The sequence below is a fragment of the Callorhinus ursinus genome, unplaced genomic scaffold (genome assembly GCF_003265705.2).
Source record: "Callorhinus ursinus isolate GAN/ISIS: 27379988/994484 unplaced genomic scaffold, GSC_fseal_2.0 scaffold21, whole genome shotgun sequence".
Taxonomy (NCBI): Eukaryota; Metazoa; Chordata; class Mammalia; order Carnivora; family Otariidae; genus Callorhinus; species Callorhinus ursinus.
Genome location: NW_027397083.1, coordinates 5,439,181 through 5,460,727, shown reverse-complemented (window position 1 = coordinate 5,460,727; position 21,547 = coordinate 5,439,181). Strand labels below are relative to the sequence as shown.

At 61.3% G+C, this 21,547-nt stretch overlaps 1 protein-coding gene across 1 annotated transcript; it reads left to right on the top strand.

Moving 5' to 3' along the window:
* The first annotated feature begins 2,343 nt into the window (after positions 1-2,343).
* Positions 2,344-21,541, top strand: MAPK8IP1 (mitogen-activated protein kinase 8 interacting protein 1). Its single transcript, XM_025879463.2, has 12 exons — positions 2,344-2,591; positions 13,410-13,515; positions 15,418-15,711; positions 17,313-17,394; positions 17,683-18,495; positions 18,681-18,756; positions 19,322-19,494; positions 19,707-19,816; positions 19,909-20,025; positions 20,117-20,187; positions 20,323-20,421; positions 20,777-21,541. The coding sequence occupies exons 1-12, from the start codon at positions 2,491-2,493 to the stop codon at positions 20,847-20,849; spliced, it is 2,115 nt and encodes a 704-aa protein (XP_025735248.2). The 5' UTR covers positions 2,344-2,490; the 3' UTR covers positions 20,850-21,541.
* Positions 21,542-21,547: the final 6 nt, after the last annotated feature.

Sequence of the window (21,547 nt, the reverse complement as noted above, 5' to 3'; positions counted from 1 at the left end):
GTCAGCGGCAGGGTTCTCTCCAGGCCCTCAAGCCATCCTTTATCTCGACTCAGCCACTTGAGCACTGTGTGGTGTGGAGGGGATGCAAGCGGCAAGCACTGCCTCTAGCTAGGTCCTGGAGATCTGCCCACAGCCAAGCCCAGGGCCTGGATGCTGGCTTTGTCTCATGGCATCTGGCCAGAGAGTTGCCTCTTTCTGCAGTGTATATGGGCTTTTCTACAATGGTTTCTAGCCTTGGATCCCTGGAAGAGTTTTGTTAGCTCATACCACACCCCAACTTCATGTGGGCAGGGGCTCAGACAGGGCCCAAGAATACACAAACTGCCCTGCACAGAGTGAGAAAGGGGGGAAAGGGAGGAACTTGGTGCTGGGATTCATCTCATTCTTAGCTCTGCTTTGAAGCTCCTTCCCACCAAGACCTGGACCTGTCCTTCCCTCTCCCGTCTCCTGGCTTCTCTCTAATGTGGCTTTGGCTTGGCCTCAGGAGCTACAATAGCTTTGTTCTTAAGCAGAAGATTCTGGAAAATGGAGTTGTCTTACACACACACTCTTGACCTGAGGATGCTCCTAGTTGAGGCAAGCACACACTCTTAAGCAACAATTATTAGCCTCAGTGGCAAGACTGCTTTCCTGGGAGCAAAAGCCAGGCCTCTGAGCAGAAGGTGGTTACTGTTTGGTCCTAGTGAAAGGAGGCTGAGGGCGCTGGGGTGGCTCAGTTGGTTAAGCGACAGCCTTCGGCTCAGGTCATGATCCTGGAGTCCCGGGATCGAGTCCCACGGCGAGCTCCCTGCTCAGCGGGGGCTCTGCTTCTCCCTCTGACTTTCCCCCCTCTCACGCTCTCTCTCTCTCTCTCTCACACACACATAAATAAATAGAATCTTAAAAAAAAAAAAGGCTGAGCCAGGATAGCAGGAAAGGTAAAGTGGCCACTCCTCTGGGCCCACAGGCAGGGAGAAGAGCCTTTGGCACTAGGTAATAGGATGTTCTCAGGGCTGGAGGTGGGGAGCTGTTTCCTGAAGGGCAGGTGCCTGCAGCTCCTTTCTGGGTGCTACATTGAAGGAAAAGGGGGTGACATCAGTAAGCAGTCCAGATTTGCAAATAGGATCCCAGAAGCTGTGAAACAGTTTGTTCTGCCCCTTCTTCAGAGAGAGGTAAGGACAAGCCTCTGCAGTTCTCAGGAGGCCAGAGAGACCAGTGAGGTTTGGTCGGAGGCTCTTGACCCACCAAAGCTGGGGCCCTAGCCCTGGCCAGCAGTTTGAGTGTCCAGTAGTCTATGTTCTGTAGAAGAACTCACGGGCTTAGCCCTCTTAGGGGATAGACCAGAAGGGACCCATGGCCAAAACTGGCAGAGGTTAGACGTCTGGAGGGAACAGAAAAACCGCAAGAATCCCAAGAAGTCAACTATGGCAGCAGGAATAAAGGCTGGCTCCTAGTCCTCGAATGTGAGAAGCCAGCCATGGGGTGTCTGTGGGTGCAAAAGAGAGGTGCTCTGCAGGACATGCAATTGAGGTGCTAAGTGAGAAGTGAGAGAAATCTGGGAAAGTCCTGGTGTGAGGGAGGAGAAACTGAGAGAAGCCAAGAGGAAGGGTTCAGTTCACCATTAATAGATGTTCGGGGCTGAAGGGGAGCTTGGGTCAATCTTAGCGAGAAGACCCTCTAGGGAAAGACCATGAGAGGGTCCCTCAAGTGAGACCTGGATCCTAGCAGGAGGTGGAGTGTTCCCTGCTTCCAGTGACAACATACTTGTATCACTTTTCATCCTCACCACAACCATGAGAGGGACCGTTATTGTCCCCATTTCACAGATGAGAAAATCAAACTTAAGACTGTGAAGTCACTAATGCAAGGCCACACCACCTATTCACTTGGGAAGCCAGGCTTCACACCACCTGACTCCAAACCTGGCTTGCTCTAGCCCACACCCGACACCATCTCGCTTTTCTCTGCCTTCCTCCAATGACCCTCCTTTCCTGTCCGCCTTCTTTGTCTGCTGCTGGGGACCAACTAGGGCCCTGGGGACCAGGGTCCCGCCATCAATTCCCTTATACCCGGGCTCTAGGCCCACCCGAGGGGCAGAACCCGCAGGACACGAGGACCTTGCCGGATGGGGAAGAGGGCAGAGTCGTCAGTGTGGGACTCAGAGCCGGGCTGGGCCAGCCCAGGGGCCGCTGCGCCGCCACTTCAGCACCTCGGAGAGCGCCGGCGGGGCGGGGCTCGCGGGGCCGGGGGCGGGGCGGGGGCGGAGCGTACGAGACCCCGGCGACGGCGCGGGGGCGCGCGGCGGAGCTCGCGCTAGTCCCGAGAGCGGCGCGCGGTCCGGAGCCGCGCCCTGCCCTGCGCAGGTGCGCCCGCCGCGCCCGCCCCAGCCGAGCCCCGCGGCGGCGGCGGCCTTTCGCCGCGCCCCCGCCTCTTTCCCCTCCGCCGCCGCCGCCTTCGCCGCCGCCGCCTCTGCGCCGCGCTCCGCCCGGATGGCCAGGGCTGTGCCGGAGAATGGCGGAGCGAGAGAGCGGCGGCCTGAGCGGGGGGGCCGCGTCCCCGCCTGCCGCCTCCCCGTTCCTGGGGCTGCACATCGCGTCGCCGCCCAATTTCAGGTGAGAGTCCCCGGCCGCCGCGCCCCGCCCTTCAGCCCGGGCCGATCTGCTCCGGCTTCCGCGCCGCCCCCGGCCCCCAGCTCCCAACACACACACCCACACCCACCCCCACACACACACCGATCCCGAGAACGAGAGGGCGGCGTGGGGATGGGGTCTCCTCCCTGGACAGAGTCCCCAGAAACCCCCCTCAGCCTCAAGTCCAGGCTGATAGCCGCTGCATAGCCAGTGGTGCAGCTCCCTCCGCCATTCCATGTCCTAGCCTAGGAGATTCCGAGCTGGAATTGGAGGAGGGGGCGCTCAAGCCGTCTTCTCCCCGACTCTGGGACTGCGGCAGGGCCTGGGGTCTCGACTGAGATCCCGGAGGAGGCAGGCAGGCTAAGGCTTTGCTTATGCCCAGTCCGAAAGCTTCTGAATAGAGATGGGAGCAGGCTGGGGTGCCTCGTGGGTCCCAGTTTCACAGGGCAACTGACAACCTTGGTGCTGGAAGGAGGAAGTCGTGGACCCCTCCCCCAGCCCTGTCTGGTCAGAGGGGCCTAACTCCCAAGACTGGCATGGCCAGGACGCTCTGTGGATTTGAGCAGGCACTGACCTGGTCAGGTGTGTGCAGGTGCAGAAGGCTCAGACTCAACCAGGAGACTCCACGCCCAGTTCTGGTTGGGGAAGTCTGGTTTGGACAGCCCAGGAGTAGCCAAGGACATTGGGTGGAAGGTTTTCCTGCTGGAGCAAGTACCCAGGACCATGCTCTCAGCTCCCCTTCACCCCACTCTCTGCCCACTATCTGGTATTGGAAGGTGGATTTTAGAGAAGTGGACAGTGGATGTTGTGGGGAAGGGATGGGTATCCCTCCATCATAATCCTGGCCCCGTTTGGAGAGGAGGAAGAGGAGGGTGTAACTGCTGCAGAGCCTAAGAGGAGGCCTAGACTTACCCCATTGTTTCTCCATCTAATGAACTGGCGCCTTCCCCTCTCCTGGGCCCCTCACCCCAGCCAGGCCCCAGCTGGGCTCTGGCGCCAGCCCCTCTCTGACCAAGGGGTTGCTGGCTCCCTGGCCCTCAGGTGGGTAGGGACCCCTGGGGATCTCTAATGGCATCATCAGCACTGGAAACCTCCCTTGAGGCCCTGAGCTGAGGAGCCGGGAAGAAGAGAGGGAGGGGAGATGGAGGAGGCCAAGCGTGAGGGCTCTGGGACTGGGGCCTTTGTGGTTGGTGCCTTTGGGTCATGAGGCTGAGGTCTGAGACCGGTTCCCCCTGGCATGACCCGCAATGCCGAGAGGCAAATATTGTCTGCCTACCAGGAGGCCCCTCTGCAGTGGAACTGCTTAGAAGAACCTGGGTTCAAATTTGAGCTCCACCGCTTTCTAGCTGAGTGACCCGCCAGTCCCATCTGTCAGGTGAGCTAATTAATATTGATTCCTTAGTGTGCATCAAGTCGGTGTTCAACAAGTGTCCGCCCTCCATGCTGGTGAGCATTTATATAGCTCATTACTGTTCAGAGCATTCCCAGTGCAGGCTCATTTACCCTCATGGGCGTGGGTATCGGTCTGCCCATTTTGTAGATGACAAGATTGAGGTTCAGTAAGGCAGTGGCTTGCCTGAGGGCCCCTGAGGAAGTCAGAGCCTGGGGCTGTCTGTGTGTGTTCTGGCCACTCAGCCTCCAGGCCCTGTCTCGGGCCCAAAGGACAGCCTTGCCTCCCTCTACCTGCTTCCAGATCCCCAGTGACAGTGCAGGTTATCATGGATGCTTTAGTGAGGGGAACCGATGAAGTGGACACCAGCCAGGGAGAGTGTTCTATCGGGGCCAGGTGGGTGAGAACAGCAGCGCACCAAGGCTAAGGCATGGGCCAGCCCTCCAGGACACTGTGGCCTGGCTGTGGGGACAAGGCCAGCTTCTGGGAATAATAAGGGCAGTGTCTCCAGCCCCACATGGCCCGCCCTGCCTGCTCCAGCAGCCCCCGCTGACCTTTCCCTTGTCCTGCCCTGCACAGCCCTTCGCCCAGCTCGGGTTAACCCTGGGTGGTTACTGCTCTCTCACGGCTCTTTGGTGGGGTCATGGATCCCACTGGCCCGGGTTTGCAGTCTGGCTCAGCCTTCCTAGCTGTGTGCCCCAAGACTGGGCACTTAACCCCCTGAGCCCCCGTTTCTTCTCTACGATGCCAGGGTTGGCTCCTGCTCAGGACGGTCCTGGGACCTGGATGGGACAGCATGTATTGGCTGTTTCGAGGGCTGTGGTTGTTACTACGTGTGCGTCCCCTGCACCACTGTCCACTTCTAGAAGGCAGAGGACACAATACCTAAACTTTGGTTTGCGCAGTGTCCAGCACGGAGTCGGTGCTCAAGAATGCCTTACTGGTTGATTATGCAGGATCAGGTGTGCGAAGGCCTCCTGGAGGTCAGAGAGTAACAGACTCTGCTGTCAGAGGATAAGGAGGGGACGCACCAGTCCCCGGGAGGCGCTCACTTTGCCCAGCGCCCCTCCAAGGGCTTTCTATGCAAGAGCGTTTCGTCCTCACCAGAGCCATATAAACAGAGCGTTACTATTATCCCCACTTTGCAGATGAGGAAACTGAGGCCTCCAGAGGCTAGGTAAGTGGCAGAGCTGGGGTTTGGATGCAGGTAGTCTGATTTCGGAGCCACCCTGAAAAGAGAGCCTGGAACTAGTCGGGGAGAGTGTGTGCAGGGGGTAAGCACACTGTGGATGAGGAGGCTGGAGAGAGAGCGTCCGTTTGTTGCTAGTTGGTTTAAATAGATGGGTGTTCTTCTTCCCCCCCCCTTCTGATGATAGAAATGCTCCAGTCAGTTACCTGTTGTTGTAGATGTGGTACTGGGGGAGGGATTTCACTTATTTGACACACTGCTCTTATGATTTGACTTATTTCTACAAGGAGCTATAGGTTACTTCTGTAACTTACAAAATTAGAAGAGAGAATTTTTTTTTAAAGATTTTACTTATTTATTTGATACAGAGAGAGAGATAGCGAGAGCAGGAACATAAGCAGGGGGAGCTGGAGAGGGAGAAGCAGGCTTCCTGCGGAGCAGGGAGCCCGACGCGGGGCTCCATCCCAGGACCCTGGGATCATGACCTGAGCCGAAGGCAGATGCTTAACGACTGAGCCACCCAGGCGCCTTAGAAGAGAGAATTTAACATTCAAGTGATACATGTTCATTAGAAGGAAAACTCTAGAAAAGAGACTTTAGAAACATAGCCTTTGGCTACACTGAGCTGGGGGCGGGGTGGGGTAAAGGGGAGGGGCGGTGGGACGGGCCATGTGGGAGGGACGAAGGATGCTCCGGGAAAGTACAGCGGGTCCTCTGCTCTGGACATGGGGGAGGAGAGCTATGGATGAGGGGACCCCAGAAATCAGCTCATCCCGACCGCCCCCCCTTTACTGAGGAGGAGACAGGAGACGGTGAGTGGCTTCCCCAAGAACACACAGCACATGAGTGGCAGACCCCAGGCCTCGTGACTGCCGGGCTGGTGTGGTTTCAACCGCCCCAAGCTGCCTTGCAGATGAGAGATGTGGCTACCGAGAGGCACAGAGACCTCCTCGTTTATCTCTTCATGGGATTATACACACACGTGGCCATTCCTTCGCTTCCCTCAACAAATACTTGCACTTTGGAGGGCTCCCTGGACAGATGCTCCAGAGGCACAGCCGTGGGCCTGACTATCATGCAGGTGTAGAGGGGAGTCAGACAGACAGACGAGGCCTTACTAGACAGGCTGGCTGGTGTGACAGTGACTGAGGCCAGAGGCCCAGGGAAGCCCAGGCCTGCGGGTCAGTGGGCAGTGGCAAAGATTTAGCAGGAATGGCAGCATTGGATCGCTGTCTTGGGAAGGTCACACCGGCCGCTAGGTAGAGAATGGACAGGCAGGCAGGGAAACCACTGGGAGGCTGGCCATCCTGCGTGTGACAGGAAGGGGCAGGAGAGGACGTGAGGACGATTTCGGGGGTGGGAGGGTTAGCCCACTGGGTGAGGTATCTGGTTGAAGGGGTTGCGGAGGCAGGAGTCCAGGATGATGCTGGGCCCCTTGGAGATGGGTTGCCCTGTGGGAGATGAGAGGCGTGGCAGGCAGGGAGGCGAACTTAGTAGACCTCCTGAGTTTGAGGTTGGTGGCCACTGGGGACCCAACTGGAGCATTCAGGCAGAGTTGGCTGGGGGCCTGGGGTCACTGGAGAGGATGGGGCTGGGGCCAGAGACCCTGGGAGTCTCAGCTTAGAGAGGTGGCCCCGAAAGCCTCAGAGCGGACATTACTACCCAGGGGGCAGCAGAGAGCAGGGAGCTGGTGTAGGACGTGGCCACCAGGCTGGTTCCAGCAGCCTTGTTTCGGCGGCGGGGAGGAGTTCTGGAACTGCTGTTGCTGCTGGAGCCACCCTCCCCCCAACTCCGAGCCCTGCAGAATCCGGGGTAGAATGTGCTCCTAGCGAACCCCCAAAGTGGGGCCAGAGTGTTGACTTGCCTCACTTGCCCAGACATGACCACGCAGGGTCTTCGCCCCCTCGCCTCTTTGATGTCGGAGCCTTGAAGTCGGCCTCTGGATTCTTGGCTTGGCCCCCCTGCCCCGCCGGATCCTACAAAATGGGGTCACTGCCACCATCCCCACTTAGGGGTTCTTACCCATTCTAGGATGTTATCTCTGTCCCCTGGCCCTCCTCTTGTATTCTTTCGGAGAGTCTTCTCCCAGCCCTGACTGTGGGCCTTGCCTCATCCGGGCACCCAGAGCAGCCAGCACCGTCCTTCCTCTGCCCCTTCCTCCCGGCGGTGTCCCAGGGCCTGGGCTCTGTGCACGCATTGGAACAAGGGTAGGGAGTCGGTGCCAAGTGGAACATGAGGGCCCCCTGCCCTCAGGAAAGTGCTCCACGACAGGGCCAGCAGCCCCAGACCCCAAGTGGGAGCCTGGGGCCAGGCTGGCATGACCCAGTCCAGAAAGCTTCTCGGGGGGGAGCAGAGGAGAAGAGATCTCCCCAGGTCCCACCAGACCTCACAGGCATGTCCGTGTTCGTGCTTCTTGCTGCGTGTGGTTCCTCACGTGAAACCATGGGGTCCTCCGTTCCCTTTGCTCGTTATGCCAGTTGCGGTTTTCCACGTTCATGCCCAGGCTTTATAATGCTTGTCTGAGAGACTGGATGATATATTCCAACCCCCGACAGCCCCCGTCTAACCAGCACCCCGCCCCCCCGCCCCGTGCTGAGCTATTTGGCTATTTGGTTGTTTTCAGTCTGCAGTTATGCAAAATACGCATCCTTGGGTATAAAGGTTTCCACATGTGGGATTGTTTTCTCAGGGCAGCTTTTCAAAAGCCCAATCATTGGATCCCAGAGTTCCGGCTACATTATCAGCACCCAGCACTGTAAACCCATCAGACACATTATAACCCCAAGTAGGGATTGGCCCTGAGGACTTGTTTCCAGGGTTGGACTCAGCGTTTTGCTCGCTGGTGAGGACTCCAGCGTGGACATGGTCAGGGAGGGAGGTAGGGACTAGAGGAATAAACCTCGCCTGACCCCAGTGTCCACTCAGAGCTGAGGGCTCACCCCCACCCCGCTTGCACATTCTACCCCGGGTTTTGACGTAGGTGGGAACACAGAAAGTTGCGCTGGAAGGACAACTGACTTAGAGAATTTTAAGGGGAAAATCTAGAAGGACCTTTGGTTCACTCAGTCAACATTTATTAAGTAGCTACCAGGCACCACATTGTTGATCAAAACAGAGACATGGTCCTGCCTTGTGGACCAGCTGCCTCCAAGGGGAGCTGCCCACTGGTGGCAGAACCCAAAGCTATAATCACAGTGGTCAGAAACCCCAGCAGGTGCGCCTAAGAGAGCCAGTAGCAGGGCTGTTTGCCTGGTCAGGGAAGTCAGGGAAGGTTTTGAGGGAGCTGGTTGGGGCTGGGGGGGGGGGGGGGGGGGGGGGGGGGGCGATGATGACACCCTAGAGTGGAGGGTGGCCCTCCTGAGCCTTCAGACCACAGGGAATTTGCGCCCCTTTCCCTAAGGGCCAGGGAAAGCTACTAAGGGATTCTGAGCTGGGGAGGGGTGACCAGACCAGATTTGTGTGTCAGATGTTGCTTTTGGTTGCCCCGTGGAAAGTGGCCCGTAGAGGAGCCGGTGGGAAGTGGGGAAACTGCCTAGCGGAGAACCCATTGGGAGCCAGCTGTCGGCTCAGCATGCACAGGGCCACAGAGGGACAGGCTGGACACTGGAACCACAGATGCTCTCAGTTGTGAGAGGGGCCCGTGGGCACCATGGCCGGGACCCAAGGTCCCTCAGGGGCATCCTGATGCCGCTTCCAGACAGCCAGGAATGGGGAGACAGGAATGGCCTCTGGACAGCCAAATGCCTGGCTCAGGTTCAGCCTTACTCAGCTAAAGCCTTTGCCACTTAACCCATACTTTGCACGCACTCCTAACCCAGCCCACTGCCGGGAGGAGGAATTGGAGCGGGCTAGGCTGCCGTTGGTGGGACGAGGAGGACTGCAGGGAGACGTGACGGCACGTGGAAGGGGAAAGGCCACAGAGTAAGCACCCACGCACGAGGGCATGTTTGTTCATTTTGGAGAGCTCATCGCAGGAAGAGGTGGGGAGCACTGGCGGCATGTTTAGAACGCAGTGAGGACCCAGCTTGGCCAGGAGAGAGGACTGGGGCACCAGAGTGGGAGGTGAGGTTCATGCAGGAAGAAGGGCCTCAAATATAAAGATAGACTCCAGAGGTCAGGGAGGTCCCAGGAGAGCAAACTCATGACACAGAGCCACCGAACGGTAACGTGGATGAGACCTCGGGAAGCTCGGACAAGCAGCGCCGAGGACAGGCTGCTTCTGAGGCCTCCAGATCTGGAGGTGAGGGACGCCGACCTGCGGGGGCTTGTGTGATGCAGCTGGAGACGGCCCCCTGGTGCTCAGGGCTCCAGTTTGCAGGGGAAAGGTGGGCTGGTGGGATCAGGAGGGGACAGCCTCCCTCCTTCCCCTCTTCCCTCCTCCCCTCCAGCTTCTTCTTCCTCCCTTCCTCCCCACAGTTGCCTGCCTTGAGCCTGGAGGGCCCAAGGGTCTGTTAAGCTTTCCCTCCACGAAGCCCACCTCCCCCCACCCCACCCACGGAGACCCAGAACATCCAGTGCCTGGAAAAGCAGAGCTAAGGGCAGGGGCAGGGCAGGTGGGGGGTGACTTGCAAAGGCGACTGCCTGACCAGTCCGTCCCCTTGTTCCTTGCTTGTGGCCCCCTCGCAGCACTCCAACTCACAACTGCTCCACTCGGGGAATCCCCAGCGGCGCCCTTGAGGGGGTGCGCAGCTATGGGAAACCTCACAGCACCTTCTGTCGGAGCCTTAGGGCTCCTCATCTGGAAAATGGGCAAAATAAGACCATCTCCCCAGGTGGTGGTGAGGACTGAAGGAGACGCAGAGCACGAAGCCAGTTGGCGGCCGGGGCACGACAGCTGCTCAGGAAATGGAGCGGCCAGTCCTAAGTGAAGGAGCCAGGATTTGATCCTGCACCTCCTGTCCCCAAGCCTGCTGCGGGGACCGTTCTGCCATCCTGCCACACTTAGGAGGAAAAAGTCAGATAAGAAACTCCCTTCACCTGCCCCACTGGAGCTGGAAGCCGGTGCGGGCTTTCAGGCCCGGCCCCATGCTCCCCCCGCCACCGTCCAGTTAACCTCAGTGCCCTTCGCTGTAAAGGAGGCCATGGCTGTCCTGCCTGCCCCCAGACCTGCCATCCCGGGCCGTGGGATACAGGGTAATGCTGAGGGTGTAGAGATGAGCTGAGAAAGCTCCCCTGCGGGCCTGCCCTGAACACTGTGGTTGGGGAGGAGCAGGCAGATGCTAAGGATGTCCGCCGACAAACATCTGGCAGGCGTGTACTCGGGGCCTCGCGTGTGCAAGATGACCCACCAGCTTTAGCCTCCAGGAGCATGCAGCCCAGCTGGAGCCGGGCGGGTGGGGGCCCGCGTGCCTCACCTGCTGGGTACGAGGGTGGGCAGTGCGAGCTCCATCCACCTTCGGAGCAGCCCGGTGGGGTGTCTGACAGAGGCCTGGTTCTGTCTGTCTCACCACACTGCCTTGCATCCACACAGATGGTGACACCAGCCACAAGTGAGGGGTTGCCCGGGGACCAATGAACATTGCCAGGCGGGCTGTAAGGCACTGGCACGGCGGGGGGGAGGCTAGGATGGCTTCCTGGAGGAGTGGGCTTAACTGAACCTTCTCCAGCAAGCACAGCTCAAGAAGCAAGCCCTGGACTAGAGCCCGGGGAGGCAGGTGCAGGAGGCACATGCAGCCACACCCAGAGCTGGAGGCCTTGAATGCCAAGCCAAGGGGTCGGCCACTAGGAGGGAACCTTAGGGGATTGTGAGGGGGGGGGGGACAGAAGGGTGGTGTTTCTGCCAGCTTTGCAGGGTGGTGGATGGGGTGGAGTGCTTCTGGTATGGGGGCACTGAGGTGAGCAGGCCAGTGGGGAGGTCTGGGGCTGCGGAGACAGGAGCCGGGCCAGGACCTGGCAGAGAGGAGGAGGAGGTGCACAGGTGTGCAGGGATTCCTGGCAGAGCAGGGGGCACCTGAGGGCACCTCTGGGTCAGATGCCCCGTGATCCTGCAGCTCCCTGATGCTGGCAGAGTCCCCGCAGTGCCTTCTCTGTGACTGTCCAGGCAGCCGGGCTTTTTGACCACCTACTTGGTGCCAGCCCCTGGGTCCTCCTCCCCGGTCTCAAGGAGCACCTCATCTGTCCAGCTCCCTCATCCTGGTCAGAAGCCCTCTCTGCTGTTCCGTCCGGGGCCTACCAGCTTCTGTGGATGGCGCTCCACGGTGACAGAAAGCTCTTTACCTTCCAGCCCTGCCCCGAGAGGTCCACACCTGCTCTGTCCTTAGCCCTGGCTATGGAGCCTCCTGTGCCCGTAGGCACGTCCTGGGTGCTGAAGGATGAAACTCCGGGGAGGTGGCGGGGTTCTGTCGTGCATCCAGCTTGTCGGTAGAGGCAGTCCAGACCCTCCTCGGTCATCTGCCACTGTCTGGTTGCTGCCTGGGCCCGCAGAAGCCTCCCTGAGGAGGTGTGAGGGCTGAGCGCGTTGCCGTGTAGATGGGGGCATCCATTCATGGAAAATTTCAGAAGCCCCCCCCATCTTACCACCGGGCACCTTGAATGTGGTGCTGGCCCTTTAAAGCAGATCAGGGCTGGCTTTTGGGGGGAGACATCCCAGACTTCTGCCATCTGCTTATGAGCCTGGGCCAGGGAGGGTGGCCACCGCAGCCCCCGACAGGGGCATTAGAAGGGCAGGTAGAGCCGGTAGCTTCGATTGCAGTAACCCGATCCCGAGGGGGAGGTGGCAACCAGGGGCGGCTTCAGCTTCAGCGCCACTGCGGGGCGGCCCAGGCTGGGAAGGCAGCGGCCTGCAGCTGAGGGCTGGGCTGGGAAGTGCTGGGGCTGGGGCCCGGGTCGGCAGCCACTGCCTCTTCTGCTGGCCCATCTATTTTTAATGAGCTCCCCAGGCTTCTGCAGCGGGCAGGACGCAGACAGGCAGGCCCAGGCAGTGGAGGCCCAAGGCCCCAGCCCTGCCCTGAGCCCAGGCCTCCCAACCTTTCTGGGCATGAGAGGGTGGCCCTGGGGCCCTGCAGCCCCCCAGCCGGGCAGGGCTCTCCATGAAGTTGGTGCTGAAGATGGATTCGAGCCCAGACAATGACAGCTGGTTGGAGGATCAGTGGGAGCGCTGGTAGGGCGTATAGGGATTGGTGGGCAGGGGACACCGGGGGGGCAGCTCCATGGAGCTCTGGGTCTCTGTTTGGTCTGACTGAGGCAAGAGGCAGGGGGTGTGGGCCTCCTAGGTCCCCCCCGGGGGCTGGGTCACCACCTCTCCTGGGTGACCTTGGACTCCTGGGTGTCCCTGGCTCTGTGCCTCAATCTCCTGGTGTTATTTGGAAAAAGGCTCAGAACTGGCCCCAACTTCCTCCAACAGAATTCTCCCAAACATCCCAGCCACACCAAGCCAGGTGGAGTGCCCAGGGCTGGTGGTGAGCCAGGCGCTGGGGACAAGCCGACAGTCGCTGCAGTGGGGTTGGGGGCACAGCACTGGCCTGGGGGGCGGGGGGAGAGGGTTGTGGCACAGCCAGTTAGAGTTGTGGTACCGATGTGCTTTGGTCTGTCCCCTGAGCTCATGACACCTCTAGCCCCAACTTCGGGCCTTCCTTGAGCCCTGTGCAGCCTTCTGTTCAGGGTCTGTGCACTGGGCAAGCAATCTTGTGGTTGAAGAGATGAAATGAAGAACCCAGAATGGGGGTGTAGTCTCTCATGGAACAGGCTGAAACTCGCCACATTGACACCAGATTTCCCTTCACTTGCTCACAGGGCTCAAGAGGCTTTGGTCTTCCTGGGCTAGGGGCATGGAGCACTCTCCTGAGGCTGGGGAGGGGCCTCTGCCAGCACCTTGGGTTTTGTCGCTGCAGGGGTTGCACGGGGAACCCCCTACTCCAGGCATCCCTTGGAGTCGCTTCTCAACTCTGCATTCTCCGTGGGTGAACTGGCCTCGGCACCTGCCTTGACCCTGGGAGGCATTTCTCTGGCCGAGCCGAGGCTCTGACCAGCTGGGCCTTCCAGGCACTGCCTCCTGGTTGGCAACAGAGTGGATAGCTCCCAGCCGGGAGGAGTGGGAGTAACCTGGAGCCTCCCCTTTCCCTGCCTGTTACCCCTTGCCTCAGTGCAGGTGGACACCAAGTCCCATCCTCTGGGGGCTGTGATCTGCCTTCAAGGGGCCGCCCCTTAGAAGAGGTACTAGGAAGACCTCCGTGGGCTAAGTAATGCCCCTGGGTTGGTAACTTCGGCTTCCTATGCTCACCAGGCTCACCCATGACATCAGCTTGGAGGAGTTTGAGGATGAAGACCTCTCAGAGATCACCGAGGAGTGTGGCATCAGCCTGCAGTGCAAAGACACTCTGTCCTTGCGGGTAAGAGCCGGCTCTCAGGAGCCCGGGGGGGTGGGGGGGACTGTGAGGGACAGGGTGGGTTGGGACAGGAGTGAAGGCATCCCCATATCTACAAAAGGACCTTCAGGGTCTATATGGCATCCTCATGAAATGAAATGAAGTGCTCTAATCAGGAGTTTTTGGTTGTTTTTGCCAGGGGGGCCAAGGCAAGAGGCAGCTCCCTCAACTGCCCACAAGAAGGGAGAGGGCAGGAGGTCTTCAGATGGAAGGCAGTAGCAGTTAGGGCCAGGCTTAAAGGAAGGATCAGGACTACCCTAAACCCTTTCCAGAGCGGCCTTGGCAGAGGGCCTGAGGCAGAGCAAGGGTGGAGTCTAGTGGAATCTGCAGTGCTTCGGGCCAGGAGAAAAAGAGCCAAGGCCCTCCCTCAGCTGCCATTGCACCAAACCACACCACACTGCCCCGCACACCCTCCCCGGCCCCCCCGTTCTGAAGGCTCCTCTGGAGGGTTAACCCAGCATTGCCGCTGCTTTTGGTCTCCTGGCTTTTTCAGAGGACAGATGGCTCTGTCCGTTCCCTGAGTTCTGAATCCTGCCAGGAGGTCCTCAGCATCTGGGTAGCTTGAGTCAGACAGGGATCCCCCTGTGTCTTTTCAGAACAGGAAGAAGGGGCCACTGGCCAGGAAACGGGAGGCAAAGCACAGGACTAGGTTGCAGAGCCCAGAGCTTCTGGCAGCCCCCAGCAGGGTGGGTGGCCAAAGCAGAGGTGGTATTAGGAGAATGGTTAGCAAAGGAGAGCTGCCATGTGAGGGGGAGGGGGGGCGGTGCCTGCTTCCGGGTGACCTCCTGTTGCCTGTTACGGAGATTCTGTAAGCTCTGCCAGGCAAGAGGAAACCAAGGGGTGAGGATGACCCTGCAGTACCCCCTGCCCCAACCCTCCCCGCTCTGGCCAGGCCAGCAAGGGTAGGGAATGGTCCCAGGGCCCTGAGGTAGCTTCTCTTAAGGTCACACACCTCTTCCGGAATTCCACACCACCCCTTCATCCAACACACACCAGCAGAGTTTTGGAGAGGGTGGTCCCTGCGACCAGCCAGGGCCCTGAGGCAGTACTAGCTGGAGGTGTACCCTGTGGGGCCTTAGACAAGCTCTAGGGGGCTTTCACACACTGTTGCCAGTGAGTCCTCACCTCCCTGGGAAGCTGGAAGGCAGTTAACAGGTGAGGGAATGCTGGGGGCAGGGGCGGGGCAGGGGATCTGTCCAGGGTGCTGGGGAGTTCGTGGCAGAGCTGAAAGTAGACTAGTTATCGAGTTTTAGGATGGCCTGAGGGAACACCTCAGGTTGGAGGGGCCTCGGACTGTGGACAGGTGCCGCGTCCAGGTGCCCCCCCGCCCCTCCCCCCGGCACCCCTCTTCCGGCCGCGCTTAGGTCCTCCTGTTCGCACTGCCGCCCTCCCTCCATATCCTCCGCCTGGCTGAGACTATTTTCCCAGTTTTCCTCGCTGCCCCCTTCAAATACTAACCTCCCCCCCCCCCCCGTCCATCCCTTGTGGGGCCCGAACTCCTTGGCGACCCTGCGTCCCCATGGCAACAGCGGTGACCTCACTCTGGGCTCGGCTTACAACCCCGGTGAGGTCACTGGCCGTTGCCAAGGGAAAGGGAGGGTGCAGAGAGTCAGGAAGGCGGGCACCGTGGGGAGGGGACGGTGTGGACTGCCAAAGGCGCCGACTAGATTGGGGAGCAGTCGGTCTCGCGCATCCTCGCGGGGGGCGGGAGGGCGCGGCCCCCTCTCGCCGGGCCCCCTGCCTCTCTCCCGTGCCCTCCCCCTTTGCGGCCGAGGTAATGGACTCGCCCGGGCGGGGGCCGGTGTGCGGCGGCCTCGGCCCCGCCCCGGCCCCGCCCCCTGACGCCCCTCCGTCCGCGCCGCGCAGCCCCCGCGCGCCGGGCTGCTGTCTGGGGGCGGCGGCGGCGCCGGGAGCCGACTGCAGGCCGAGATGCTGCAGATGGACCTGATCGACGCGGCGGGGGACACTCCCGGCGCCGAGGACGACGACGAGGAGGAGGAGGAGCGCGCAGCGCGGCGGCCGGGAGCGGGGCCGCCGGAGGCCGAGCCCCGCCAGGAGCCCGCGCCCCGCGGCCAGGGCCAGGGCCAGGGCGGCGGAGACACGTATCGGCCCAAGCGGCCCACCACGCTCAACCTTTTCCCGCAGGTGCCGCGGTCTCAGGTGAGGCGCGGGCAGCGTGGGGCGGGGCTGAAGGGGCGGTGCCCTGAGGCCGCGCGCGCGAGGCGTGGGGCGGGGAGTGGGGTGGGGGCCGAGCAACTCGCGGCCCAGTGCGGGGCGCGGGCTAGAGGAACGAGGAGGGGCTGTAGGAGAGGGAGCTGCGGGCGGGCGCTGGGAGAAGTCGGCCTGGTGAGACTTCCCAAGGGGGAGGGCCCAGGGGAGGTGTCTCCGCGGGCAGGTGCGATCTGCCCTGAGGGAGAGGGGCCAGGTCAGGCCGACAGGGTTTGGACCCTTGAGGAGGGTTTGAAGGAGTGAAGGGAGCGAGAGGGACAGTGGAAGGATCTGGGTAAGGAGAGCAGTGGGGGCTTGGGGACAGAACAGAGCTTTGAGGGCTAGTCGCAAGGGTTTGGAGCTTGGGACCTCAGGCTGAGGCAGGGTTTCCCCTTTAGGGTGTGGGGGTCCTGGTGAAGGGCAGAAGCAGGCCTGGAGAAAAGAGCATCTACAGTGGTCGTTGCTGGGGGAAGGTCATGAGGAATTGTGAAGAGGGGGGCAGGCAGTTCGAGATGTGGGCAGCTGGGAATTCCCAGAAGGCAGGGAAGAGGCATGGGAGGCGGAGCTGCTTGGCTGAGTTGGGGGCCCAGGGCCCCTGGGCTGGGTGGCTGGATGCCAAGGAGGGTTGAATAGGGTGGGGGAGAGCCGGCTGTGGCCCTTTGTCTTCCAGGCCCAGTCAGGAGAGGTACAGAAGAGGGACTCAGGGAGGTGGGGCTGTTGGTGGAGGGTGCAGGGGCTGCAGGCAAAGGATTGGTCCCTTTCCCAGAATCCTCTGGGGTGGATTTTGGCAGCCAGACTCCTGAATGTGAGGGCCTATGAGTGTGTTCCCAGGGGAGGGAGCCTAAATCGTTTGTGGGGAGCCTTGTTTGTAGGCGTGGTGGAGAGGGGTCCCAGGGCACCAACGATGTGGGTTGGGCGGCCTGGGAGATCCAGGAAGGAAGGCTGCTGACAACTACATCTGTCATTCCTCAGTCATGTGCTCCTGGAGGGGTGGGGGAGCCATGCTATTGATTCATCACTTGGATGATTCATCCCGGCCCCCCAGGCCAGCTGCTGCGAGACCCTTCCTCGTCCTTTTTTCAGCTTCTCCTAGGATATCCCTGCCTCTTCCCTAGGCCATAGCTTCCTGAGTCCCAGGACTTGGCTGGAAGTGAGCATCTACCATGTAAAGCCCCTGTGTCTGGGACTGGGGTCTCGCTCTGTCCTCACGCGGCTCGTGCTTCTCCCTCTCTCCTCCCCCACTCACCACCACACATACTGGTCTTCACCTTTGCTGAGGCTGATAAGAGCATCTCCCCAAGGGTTGGCCAGCTTCCCTGAGCCAGGAGGGAGAGCTGTCTAGAGCTATTAGGTCTGGCTGGGAGGGCTGTGATTTGCCACCCCTCCTGGCTATTCAAGGAGGGTTGGGGGTGAGGCCCTTGGCAAGTGTGTGTGTGTGTGGGGGGGGTGCAGCAAATGGCCTAGGGATGGCCTGATGGGGGCAGGGCCAGGACCTCCCTGTGCCGGGCACTGTTGACGCCTTCTGTCACAAGGGCCTTTTGTTTTCTGCACAGGACACATTGAATAATAATTCTCTGGGCAAGAAGCACAGTTGGCAGGATCGGGTGTCTCGGTCATCATCACCCCTGAAGACCGGTAAGTCAGGACCCTTTCCCTTACTTGGCCCTCCACCTGCCCTGACTCAGTTTCCCCTGCAGAGAGCAACCCGGCAGGCTCCATCTTGCCGAGGTGCGGTAAACCGTCCATCAAACAGCCTTGAGCAGGCCCATCTGAAGTCGGCTGGGACGGGAGTGAGAGCACTGGCCCCAGAGCCCACCGTGGCCTAGCACCCGGGAGCCTTCACGTGCTCAGTGGAGGGGGCAGGTGGCCTGGGAGTCAAGGGCGAGGCCACCTGCCTCGAGCACTGACCTGCCTGCCCTCCAGGGGAGCAGACGCCTCCACATGAACACATCTGCCTGAGCGATGAGCTGCCGCCCCCAAGCAGCCCTGCCACCACCAAGGACCGAGGCACCTCTACCGACAGCCCCTGCCGCCGCAGCACCGCCACACAGATGGCCCCTCCCGGCGGCCCCCCCGCGGCCCCCCCGAGCAGCCGGGGCCACTCGCACCGAGACCGCATCCACTACCAGGCGGACGTGCGGCTAGAGGCCACCGAGGAGATCTACCTGACGCCTGTGCAGAGGCCACCGGACCCTGCAGAGCCCACGTCTGCCTTCCTGCCGCCGGCCGAGAGCCGGATGTCAGTCAGCTCCGATCCAGACCCTGCGGCCTACCCCTCCGCGGCGGGCCGGCCGCACCCCTCCATCAGTGAGGAGGACGAGGGCTTCGACTGCTTGTCGTCCCCGGAGCGGGCTGAGCCGCCGGGCGGGGGGTGGCGGGGGAACCTCGGGGAGCCGCCGCCACCTCCACGGGCCTCGCTGAGCTCGGACACCAGCGCCCTGTCCTACGACTCGGTCAAGTACACTCTGGTGGTGGATGAGCACGCACAGCTGGAGCTGGTGAGCCTGCGGCCGTGCTTCGGAGACTACAGCGACGAGAGCGACTCAGCTACCGTCTATGACAACTGCGCGTCTGTCTCCTCGCCCTATGAGTCGGCCATCGGGGAGGAGTACGAGGAGGCCCCCCGGCCGCGGCCCCCGGCCTGTCTCTCCGAGGACTCCACGCCGGACGAGCCTGACGTCCACTTCTCCAAGAAATTCCTGAACGTCTTCATGAGCGGCCGCTCTCGCTCCTCCAGTGAGTCTGCAGCGGGCGCGGTGGGGGGGCCTGGGATGGGGCAGCGCCGAATCGAGGGTGTTCCTGGAAGGTGGCCTTGCCCGTCTGCTTTAAGGTGTCAGGACTGAGAGCCTGCTACCTGTCCCCCCGCCAGACCTCAGCCAGAGTGGGTCGGTTCTCCTCCAGCTCATCCCCCTCGCTTGCAGGTGCAGAGTCCTTTGGGCTCTTCTCCTGTGTCATCAATGGCGAGGAACGGGAGCAGACACACCGGGCCATATTCAGGTAAGAGTCGCAGGGCTGGGCCGGCCAGGCAACAGTGGGGCCACCCGTCCCAGCCGCTGCCATCCCTGCGTGGCCTAGACCCAGCGCTCACGCTGGCGTTCATCCCTCTGCTCAGCCCCAGGGGGCCAGGGTCCACCCCGGCGGAATTGAGGGCAGTGTGGCCTTGGCCGTGCCGCTGGGGCCTGAGACCGAGCCCCACGTCTGGCTGGGGGCCGGAGCCCGGGGAGGGTGCCCGGCAGAGATGATGCCCAGCTATGCACAAGGCACACCCCTGCCCGCCCTCCACAGGGAAGTGCTCACCTCCTGTTACCTCTGTGTTTCTCGAGTGGCTCTGGGTACCTCCTCCCTGAGCCCACAAGTTCCTGGACGGCAGGTGCCCGTCTGCGCGATCTTGCTCTTCCCCGGGAACTAGCACGAGCACAGACCCAGGAGACTTTACGGAGGTTTATTGAACTGGTGCCGCTCTGGCAGCCGCCTGCCCCCAGGGCTGTGTGGGGAGCGGAGAGATGACCCGGCTGGGGAGGCCCTGCAGGTGAATTCCTGCCTTGCCCTTGTGGGGGGGCAGGTTTGTGCCTCGACATGAAGATGAGCTGGAGCTCGAGGTGGACGACCCTCTGCTGGTGGAGCTGCAGGCTGAGGACTACTGGTACGAGGCCTACAACATGCGCACGGGCGCACGGGGGGTCTTCCCCGCCTACTATGCCATCGAGGTCACCAAGGAGCCGGAACATATGGCAGGTAGCATCTTTTCCCCTCCTCAGCGCCACCGGCCCCCCTGCCATTCCCCCTTTGCTGCCAGATGACTTCAAAGCCCCAGGGAGGGCCCTGGCAGAGGGGACGTTAGGTGCGTCTCCCACCAAGAAAAGGGAGGCCCGGCCGAATTGGGACACCCGGGGACTGCGGCCCCCTCTGCTGGCTCAGCCAGCCCTCACTTCCCGCTTGCTTTCCAGCCCTGACCAAAACCAGCGACTGGGTGGACCAGTTCCGGGTGAAGTTCCTGGGCTCCGTCCAGGTTCCCTACCACAAGGGCAACGACGTGCTCTGTGCTGCTATGCAAAAGGTGCCTGTTCCCCGCGCCCCCCCGGCCCGGGACCCCCGCCCTCTCCTGGGGAGAGGGGCGCCCAGTGCCTGATGCCCACCCCTCACCCACAGATTGCCACCACCCGCCGGCTCACCGTGCACTTTAACCCGCCATCCAGCTGCGTCCTGGAGATCAGCATGCGGGGCGTGAAGATCGGCGTCAAGGCTGATGATTCCCAGGAGGCCAAGGTGACCGCCCCGGCCGCCCGCCCCCCTCCAGATCTCCCACCTGTGGCCCCTGTCGGCTGATGACACTCTGCCTCTCATTTCCCTCCTGCAGGGGAATAAATGTAGCCACTTTTTCCAGTTAAAAAACATCTCTTTCTGTGGATACCATCCGAAGAACAATAAGTAAGTGGGAGGGGACGGAGAGTGAAGTGTGAGGGGACAGCCTGGGGCTGTGTCGGTTGGGTGCGGGTCTGTGAGTATGTCTGGAGGGGGCTGAGCCCCCGCGCCGCCCTCAGACAGATGGCTCTCCTCATACAGGTACTTTGGGTTCATCACCAAGCACCCCGCTGACCATCGGTTTGCCTGCCATGTCTTTGTTTCCGAGGAATCCACCAAAGCCCTGGCAGAATCCGTGGGGTATGTGTGTGCGCGCACGAGTGTGTGCGTGTGTGCGCGCGCATGTGTGTGTGCGTGTGTGTGTGTGTGTGTTCCCTGCCGGGCACCCAGCCCCAGAGCACATGCCAGTTCCCCTCCCAGCTCTGCACGCTTCGTGGCCTCGAGCCCTGCTGGGTGGCCTTGAGGAGTAGCTCCCGACCAGCTGTTGGGCCCCTCCAACGGCAGTGTCACGCAGGAAGCACCCCATAGGGACAGCAGAGCGAGCAGCTCCCTCCCGGGAAGCCCAAGCCCTACCCGGGGAGCCGAGGCTCCAGGTGAAAAACTGCAGGTGGAAATGGGGTTCTTCCCGTCACCTGGGTGTCTGCCTGCTTCCTAGGAGAGCATTCCAGCAGTTCTACAAGCAGTTCGTGGAGTACACGTGCCCCACGGAAGACATCTACCTGGAGTAGCCGCGCTGCCCCGCCCTCTCCATCCCCGGGCCCACAGGCTGCGCTGGGACACCTGGCTGCTGATGGGACGCAGGCACTGCTTGAGGAGGGGCGCCCGTCACCACCCGAGGACGGGGAAGTGGGGGCCTTTGGCCGAGGGCGGGGTTTCTAGGGAGAGGCAAATGCAGTTTATTGTAATATATGGGACTAGATGCATCTATGGAGGACAGAGCAGGCTGCCCAGGGACTGGGAGGCAGCGGGGCTGGGGGGGTGGCAGGCCTCTGGCCAGGAAGGATGTCCGTCATAGGAGCCGAGGGCTTGGCCCCACCCAGGGCGTTGCTTCCCCTGCCAGGGCCTCTGGTTCTTTCTCCAAGCCCATGCCACCTGCCAGTGCCCACCCCACCCCCCCATCCCCAGCGCCCGGCTGAGCCCAGCCACCTCCCAAGGACTTTGTGGCAGGTGGGGGTGAAGTCCCTGTCCCCCTCTGTCACTTGTGTGGCCTCTGGGTGGCCGGCACGCTGGCCCCTGGCACGTGTGGGGCCTCACCAGGGAAGAAGAGCGCTGCGGCAGGGCCCCCAGCCCAGCAGGAAAAGGAGGCTTCGGGCCAGGCCCGGGCCAGCCAGGGCCTCTTGGCTGCTTCGGCTGTAGCCCCAGTTTGGTCCTGTGCCCCCGGGCCCCTCCTATTAAAGTGCCATTTCCTGTCTGGACCGCAGTGGGT

Coding starts and splice junctions, on each gene's coding strand:
- MAPK8IP1 (XM_025879463.2), top strand. CDS start 2,491: ATGGCGGAGCGAGAGAGCGGCGGCCTGAGCGGGGGGGCCGCGTCCCCG. Junction 2,592..13,409: donor GCGTCGCCGCCCAATTTCAG/GTGAGAGTCCCC, acceptor TATGCTCACCAG/GCTCACCCATGACATCAGCT. Junction 18,496..18,680: donor CGGCCGCTCTCGCTCCTCCA/GTGAGTCTGCAG, acceptor CCTCGCTTGCAG/GTGCAGAGTCCTTTGGGCTC.